An 8738-nucleotide genomic window follows, 5' to 3' on the forward strand; every position below is an offset into this window, starting at 1 on the left:
AGAAGTCAACCGAGTTTTTAGCAGAAGCTAAATCATCTTTGAGTTCATGAATAATTCCCTCCTGTTCCTCAATCAACATGCTATCTTCTTCACTTCTCTTTGAAACATTTTGTAACTGAACCACCTGAGTTTGCAACTGAAATTTTTCCCTCTGTAGTACTGAACTATTGAGTTGTGACTGGGATGCAAAGTTTCTCACCAGATCAAGAGCTTTATAAACATCAAAAATTGCAATTTGTTCACCAAATTTACCACATTGTACTCCCTCTTGTAAGTCTGTTTTGACCTCTGCTATTGGGCTACTGAACTTCTTTCTTTTGAGTTTTAAAGAAGACTTAGGGGAAAACATTGTAGTAGTATCATCTTTCAATGCAGACTTGAGAGTTTCAATGAAAGAATCCAGATCAGTTTCAAACTAATCACCCAAATTTCTCGATAGATCTTCCTCCTCCTGTTATGTTGGGGTAGATTTCTTATCCTGCTCCTGAGGATCTGCTACCTTCTTCTTTCTGTTCTCTTCCTGAGAACTGCCTGCTTCATTGTCTTTGTTTCCCTCAAGATGACCTCCAAATACAGAAACTTTTGGGGAAATTGTACCTAAGGTTGTCATACTCATTGCATGGATTTGTAAAGCAATCAAGAATGCTCCAATCTTGGTAGATTTCTCCTTCCTCTTTTTCTTCTGAAAAATTTCTGAACTAAGCCTTTGAAAAAGTAACTTTGCCCAACCAATTGTTCTGCCACACTCTGCAGCATGCAAGAGTGCAAAATTCTCCTTTGAAATATATTCCAGCTTTACAAGAACACATACCTTCTCTAAAAACAATTTCAGTTGTTGAAATCTGAAAGAATTATGAAGTTTGCTGATGGGATAATATCCTCTCTCACCCTGAGCCGGACCAAATTCTTTCTTCATCAGGGCCTCAAAAGCTCTGCCAACTGAATTATCTTCCTCCAAATGAAGATAAAAAACTATAGAGATCAGTTCAAGACTCAGCCAGTAATTAGCAAAGATATTCCCCTTTGTGTCTTGTACATGACTGAACAAGGTCATAAGAGAATCATTGTTCCTTGAGTGTTTCCATGGAACTCTTGCAAACTGAAGAAGGTTAATCTTCTGTAACCACTCCTAATGTGCCAACACAGACAAGTCAAGCTCTTGTCTCATCTCTAAGAAGGTGTAGTTAACTGGACCAGTGTCCACTGCCAATAGAGATGCTTCCAAAGGAGTTGAAAGTTCTTCATCAATTACAACATCCTCAGCCGCAATAGCCTGAGCTCTGTGCAAAGCTTTCCTTGTTGACCGCCGCGTCCCTAGACTAGTGTACTCTTCAGATTCTTGAGTAGGGATAGCAGAGGAGATATCAATAGTGAGTGGCTTCTTCGACATCGCTAGGAAGTTTAAGAAAACACAGTAGAAGAGGTGTAGAAAACGCGCGTAGGAGAAAGAGTTGGTATGTTGCCAAGTATAAACGTCCTGGTAACGTTTAAAAGTAAATTTGGAACTTACCCGACATGAAATTTTGACCTCCACGTCACCAATCTCTACGAAAAATATTCCATGTGCTAAACCATGATTATGTTTACTCTCTAGAGATGATTCACACCCACAAAGGGTTTTAGCCTAAAGCCATTAATTGCCTTTGGGAAAATTTTGCCCTGCTCATCTACCAACAAAAATATTGAATCTCCTATTTCTTCTCCTATCTGAAAAGGCCCCAAGTACCTTAAATTGAGTTTACCAGGTTTGGTGTTGTACATAAGTACCCAATCACCTTCTGCAAAGGATCTATACTTAATGTTCATGTCTACCCAAGCTTGTCTTCTTCTCTGAATTTCTTTAGTGATATATATTGCCTGAATTCTTCTCTCCTCTAATTTCAATGGTTGTTCCTGCCTGCAAATTGAAGACTCATCTTCTACCAATTTATACTGAAGTGCAATCCTTGAACTTGGAACTACAAATTCCATAGGGACTATGGATTCCAGAACATACACCATCTTAAATTGTTTCATCCCTGTGCTAACTTTAAATGCTGTCCTGAATGCCTATAATGCTGAATCTAGTTTGGTATCCCAATCCTTCTTGTTTCTGAAACAATTCTCCTTAGGATCCTCACTAGAGCTTTGTTGGTACCCTCTGCTTAACCATTAGCTTGTGGATAGTAAATTGTGGACTTTTTGTGGATAATCAGGTGATATTCAGTAAGCTTCCTGATTACTTTATTGATGAAATGTCCACCCTGATCTGAAACTAATTCAACTGGACTTCCAAACCTGGTCATTATGTTTCTGTAAAGGAACTCGGCCAGGCTCTCTGCCTTGTTATCCTTCATTGCATGTGCTTCTACCCACTTGGTACAGTAATCTATTGCCACAAGAATATACTTATTACCTGTAAATTTTGATGTTGGCTTCACAGGTCCCACAAAGTCTAATCCCCACTTCTGAAAAGGTTCAAGTGGTAGAATAGGTTGTAAAGGCACTCTATCAGCATTGAGAGGTCTATCATCCCTTTGACAAGTTAAACAAGACTTCACAAACTCATGGGAATCCTTAAAAACTGATGGCCACCACAATCCAGCTTGTAATGTTTTCTTTGCAGTAATCTCTCCTGAAAAGTGAACACCTGCATCACCAGAATGGGCTTTATTTAAAACTGCATGTTATTTAAACTACTCAACACGTCTCCTGAGTATCTGATCAATTCCCTTTTTGTACAAGACTCCCATAATTACTGTGAAGGACCTGCTTTGCCATGCAAGTTTTTTCCTCTGGGTAACCACTATCTATCTGGGTAAAACACCATCAAGAAGAAATTATAACATATCTGCATATCGTGAATCTTTGTCTTGAATGACCTGAACTGGAAACAGGTGTACATTAGGTAATTCATAAATTTCCTGATTGGAAACTTCACCTGTAACCAATCTGCTTAGGTAATCTGCAATAACTTGTTCTTGGCCTAGTTTATGAATGACTGAATAATCAAATTCCTGCATCAACAATACCCATCAAGCCTGTCTCCCTGACAAATGACGTTTATTTACCAAGTAGACCAAAGCTTGATGATCTACATGAATTGTCACCTGATTAGCTAACAAATAATGCCTGAACTTCTGAAGTCCAAAAATCATCCCGAGGCATTTCCTTTCAGTTACTGAATAGTTCCTCTTTGCAGAAGATAAAACCCTGCTTGCATAATAGATTGGTTTGAACCAACGCTTCTCAGCTTCCTACATCAAGACTGCACCAATAGCTCAATGAGAGGCATCCACAAACAAGTGGAATGGTTTTTTCCAGTCAGGAGGAATCAAGATAGTGGCAATTACTAGCATTTTCTTCAACAATGTAAAAGCCCTTTCCTGCTCTTCTTTCCATGCAAACTCCACATTCTTTTTTGTTAAGTATGTCAAGGGTAAACACACATGAGCCAAATATCTGAGAAACCTGGTGTGCCATTTAACCTGTCGAATGAACCTCATCAGTTGCTTGACAGTTTTAGGAGCATGTGCTTTCAAAATAGCTTCCACTTTCTTGGGATCAATGGAAATGCCCTCTCTACTGATGATGTGTCCCAACAAAATACCCCTTTTCACTGCATATGTATATTTTGCAGGGTTGAGTGACATCCTTGCCTCCCTGCATTTCTGAAAACATAATCTCAAATGATGCAAATATTCAGTTTTACTTCCTGACACACTGAAATCATCCAAAAAAACCTTCATAAATGTTGTCAGGTAAGGAGCAAAAACTTCCATCACCCATTTCTGAAATGTTGGTGGTGCATTTTTAAGGCCAGAGTTCATAATTTGGAAGCATAGACTCCCCATTTTGTTACGAATGTTGTTTTATCCCTATCTTCTAAATCCATACCGACCTGATTGTATCCACTAAATCCATCCAAGAAGCTATAAATTTCCTTCCCTGCAAACTGCATCCAACATTGTGTCACAGTAAGGTGATGGGAATGGATCAGTAATGGTGGAAACATTCAGTTTCCTGTAATCCACACAAATTTTGATCTTTCCATTCTTTTTTGGCACCACCACAATGGGTGGCAACCAGGTTACTTTATCCACTGGATAAATGAAACCTACTTCTAGAAGTTTATCAATCTCCTCCTTCACCTGTTTTGCATAATTGGGGTTTATTCTATACCTCCGTTGCTTAACTGGAATTGCATTAGTTTTCAAATTGATCCTATGTTGACACACTGCTAGGTCTGCTCCCTTCATATCAATGTAAGGCCAAGAAAAAACATCTCTAAACTCCTTTAACAAGGTTTTTAATGACTCTTTGAAACTCAGGTCCAACTCAGTGGACACTTTAACTATTCTGGGATCTCTGTCCTCTCCCAGGTTCATGTCTTCCAAATCATCTTCCCTAACTCTTGAGCTCTTTACCATTTTCTCATCAAAGATTTGCTCTGCATGTTTAATTGCTTCTAATGCTTCATGCTCCTCTTGTGACTTTTTGTTGGAAGCTGAAGTCCCTGAAACATTTCTCATGTTTATCAGTTTTGGATCAAGTGACTGGTCCTGATTCTGAACTTTGTCTGCAATTTTTTGAACATCAACCTCAAAAATAGGAATAACTATCTGATTCCTTTGAAGAAACTCTTCTTCCACATCTTCTTCAACTGCCTCCCCCATATTAATACCTTCTGCATATAAAGGTCTTAAACCTGGTGGGATTGTTTTCCTGGGTATCATGCCCTGTTTGATCACAAGGGTGTCTGCACCCCCAAGTTGCTTGACTTTAGATGCTCTTAACCATGGTCTACCCAGGATCATTGGGTAGGAACAGGTTGTTTCTTCAAGTCTGAGAATCACAAAGTTCACAATGACAATTAATACTCCGACACTTATGGTTTGATTCCTAAGTATTCCCAAAGGTTGCACTCTCCTCTGATCTTCCATTTTCACTTGAAATGGTGCAAGTTCCCAATTGGTTAATTTCAGTTTCTTACACACTGATTCAGGAAGAATGTTAACTCTTGAAGCTCCATCCACTAAAACATCTGACAAGTACACCTTCCCAATGGAAATGTTAACCACTGGAACTTTGTAGTCTACATCCACTGGTGCCTCATCTCCAGAATCAATATGTGCTAGATGGATATGTCCCATTTCTTGCTGTGGTAATGTCTTTCCTTTAGCTTCATCTGTCAGTTTCTTGAGAAACACCTGACTGAAGTTAGGGACTAGTTTCAAGAGTTGCCCCACTTTGACTGAAATTGGGGCATCCATAACAGCTTCAAAAAGGTCATCAGATAACCCCTTGGTAGAAGATTACACTAAATTATCTGGCTTCAAGGAATTTGGCAGTGATGTAGAATCTGACTGCTTACTGCCCATCTTCTCCCAGATTTTCTGAACTAAATCTGTGGGCCAAAATTTGTTGCTTTGTCAGGTTTTTGACTAGATTAGATCTCTTCTAATACTCCTTTCCTGATCTTCTCCTGAGCTCTCCAATCAATAGGGTCCTCAACATCTTTTCCTTGATCCTTTTCTTGTAGTGGAAACTTTCCCTTGGATCGTGTAGTGGCTAAAGTTTGTACTTCCTGTGGTTTGTTTAACACTTCCTCAATTTGAATACAATGAAAGAAATCACACTGAGAAGTGTGTATAGAATCAGTATATGGTTTGGGTAACTTTTCTCTTGTTTCCTCAGTAAATAGTCTGTTGTCAAGTTCTGATGATCGACCTCCCTTTTTTTCATCTGAAGTGTCAATCTCTTCCAAAAACACTGCATTTACCTGAGCTGGTGACTTCATTCTACCATCATTGGAAGAACTAGCACCTGCATTTGGGGAATTAAAATTCACAAATGGAATACCTCTCTCATTCATATGCTTACAACACAGCTCACATGCAGGTCCTTGCCTGTGTCCCATTGTACCACAATAGTTACATGGTTACATTGGATTAGTAGCTTGCTGAAACCTTAGCCCATTTTGCCAACTCCCTTGATAGAATTTCCTTTGTTGATTTTAATTCTGAAATCTACCCCTAAAGGGTTGGGGTGCAACCACATTAGCACCTGATTCCGTCTTTGCTAAAATGTGTTCTGGTCTTCTTCCTCTAAAATTGGGGTTATAATAGCAATTATCATACTCATGTCCAACTCTTTGACATACCTGACAAAATGGTAACCTGGGAGGGCTAGAAAATGATTGTGGCTGCATCTCCTTCAATTTATCCAAAATTTGTTTACTGATATCATTGGGTTCCTTAGATTCAGACTTACCATGCTTGGCTTTGCCTTTACCTTTGTGTTTCTATGACTTTGATCCTTTCTTCATGGACATCTTCTTCTTCTTCTTCTTCTTATTGGCACTCCATGTGTCCTTTTCTTGCTCCTTAGAATCTGTTTCTTGATTGGAATTTGAATCTATTTCTTCATCACCATCTGAATATGAATCTGAATCCTCATTTTCTGAATCAGAGTCCTATTGGGACTTCTTCTTCTTACTCTTCTTTTGTTCACTGGTTCCATATCTTCTTTCACCTCTCATGGATGCATCCATAATGTTTCCAAAATCTTGAGGTTGGGTAAGAGGAGCATGACCTACAATGGCACTCTTCAGACCTCTACAGAAATAGTCACCCAATTGTTCCCAAGAGGGTCTTTGATTGGCTTGCAACCTGTTCATCAAGTTCCTAAATTGTTGGGCATAGTCTTCCACCAACAAATCCTTTTGCTTTATATTTCTGATTTTCCTCAGAACATCTTCAGGGGTTTTCTCTACCCTAAACCTGGCCAAAAATCTGATCTTTAAGTTATCATAATCAGGGAATGCAACAGTACCATATTGCATGAAACAAGACATGGATTTTCCCTGTAATGTTGCTGCAAATTGCTCCTTTTTTATAGCATCATTATAAAGGACATCATACCCACTAGCAGACCATCTTGTCTCAAACTGTCCCACATGACTGTCAGCATCCTGGGAGTCTTTCCCACTGAATTTGGCTGCCCCTACTTTGGGGTTGAGTGGTGGTTGTGCCATAATGGGTACTTGTTGAATTGGTGGACCCCCCAAAGGATTGAGGTTCAACAATGGTAAAAGTGGTGGTTTAGGAAATTGCAGTTGCCTCCTTGTCCTCAAAAACTGTTGGACTTTCTGAATGCCAACTACCTGATGCATGACTCTTTCAGGAGTTGGGTTGCTTCCTTGCACTATTGGCTGAGGTGAAGATGTTTCCCCTTCCTCCTATTGTTGGTATCTACTTATGTTGTTGGTCTCTTTAGGTCCTTTTCCTTCAGGAATTGGTGGCAAACCTATAACTGCTCCTACTTCAGGAGTTTCTTCTTTTGCATGACCCCCTGATCTCTGAGGTTGAGATTCCAGCCATGATTCATATCTTCTTCTTTGGAACCTGGTGCCATAGGAGGGTTTTGGTGGTTCATCCCCTGAATCACACATACATGTCTCCTTCTACTTGTGATCTTGAGGAAAATTTTGAGTTGTCTACTAGTGCAGTTAACCAAACTGATTGGACCATTCACTAATCCAAAAGGCAAAAACTGCGCTTTGTAAAACTGAAAAACCTTGGAAACAACCTAAAGCTTTCAATCACCAGGCAATTTGGGAAAATACTCCTGAAGGAAAATCAGGTTGTAATCTTCCTGTTCCTCCTCCTCTGACTTCCAATTAGAGAATTCTTGTAGGAAATCTTCAGGTTCACAACCCCATATGCCCCAACTAGACTCCATTGCTCATTAAGGCTTTGATCAAAGCTTGCTCCACTATCAGCAGGATCGCCAAGTGTTATTGAGACATAGGGGAGTGGGAATAACAACTAAACTAACCATTAAAGCATTACATCATCATCTCGCAAAATCAGAACAGCTTTAGTACTTGAACAGGTTCACAATAGGATCAGGGAATTGAAGGAAAACTGAAGACTGAATACACAAAGAAGCATAAAATCTTAATAGCCATAGTCTTGCATTCATCACCCTTCTCTCATACAACGCGCTACCATCAGGTGTGAGGCTAACTACTTAGGAACAATGAAGAGGCACAAAGCTCTTCTCTAATTACAAACTGAAAGTAAAACTATTAAGGTTCAAAAACACTTTACTGAAACAATATGCAAGGCTAACACTCTTAAGCATTTGAACATCCAATACAAGCACTAAAAGCATGCTCAATCACAAGCCTGAAATTTTACTATCCCATGGTCATTCACAAAATCTCAACTTTAACTGAAGATTATTAAAAAAGGCTTGATGTCAGCTCTTAATAGCCAAGTATTTCAATACGAAGAAAAAAATGTCTACTCTTCCCTAGGCCACTGAATTTTTACCTATACAAGGCAAAGCTGAGACATCCTGTTTCGAAATTTTGAAAATAGCGAGCTCGAGACAAAAATGAGGGGTGGGAACCAAGGCTTGCTAGAAAATTTTCTTTTCTTTTTATTTTTAAATTTTTTTATAAAAATGTCTCACTACCATGATTATGACCCTACTGTTGTCTATTGAGTGCGAGGCATTGTTGCTAAGATGAGAGGGACGAGAAGGAAAGGGTGTTGATGAGAATCAGCACGCGTGTGTGTGGGTCTTCATGCACCATAATCGGCAGATTGTGTGTGTGTGTGTGTGTGTGTGTGTGCGTGGGTCCATTCAACATCGCCAACTGCTGCACCATTGGAGTGTGTGCAAAATTGTAAACGAGTCAAATTGTGGTGTGTGTTTGACTTTTTGAAGCCATGAAGCCACAAAAGGGT

General features: G+C 39.4%; 2 protein-coding genes across 2 annotated transcripts; both read right to left on the minus strand.

Moving 5' to 3' along the window:
• Nucleotides 1–1129: 1129 nt before the first annotated feature.
• LOC147418581 (uncharacterized) lies at nt 1130–1390 on the minus strand. The gene has a single exon (XM_086506741.1). The coding sequence runs from the start codon at nt 1388–1390 to the stop codon at nt 1130–1132; it is 261 nt and encodes an 86-aa protein (XP_086362867.1).
• A 754-nt stretch (nt 1391–2144) lies between these two features.
• LOC147418582 (uncharacterized) lies at nt 2145–5252 on the minus strand. Its single transcript, XM_086507121.1, has 7 exons — nt 4131–5252; nt 3881–3934; nt 3333–3770; nt 3090–3236; nt 2862–2996; nt 2739–2793; nt 2145–2629 (listed from the first exon to the last, which is right to left on the minus strand). The coding sequence occupies exons 1-7, from the start codon at nt 5250–5252 to the stop codon at nt 2145–2147; spliced, it is 2436 nt and encodes an 811-aa protein (XP_086363247.1).
• Between the last annotated feature and the right edge of the window lie 3486 nt (nt 5253–8738).

The sequence above is a fragment of the Adiantum capillus-veneris genome, chromosome 30 (genome assembly GCF_014529385.1).
Source record: "Adiantum capillus-veneris isolate H3 chromosome 30, ASM1452938v2, whole genome shotgun sequence".
NCBI lineage: Eukaryota > Viridiplantae > Streptophyta > Polypodiopsida > Polypodiales > Pteridaceae > Adiantum > Adiantum capillus-veneris.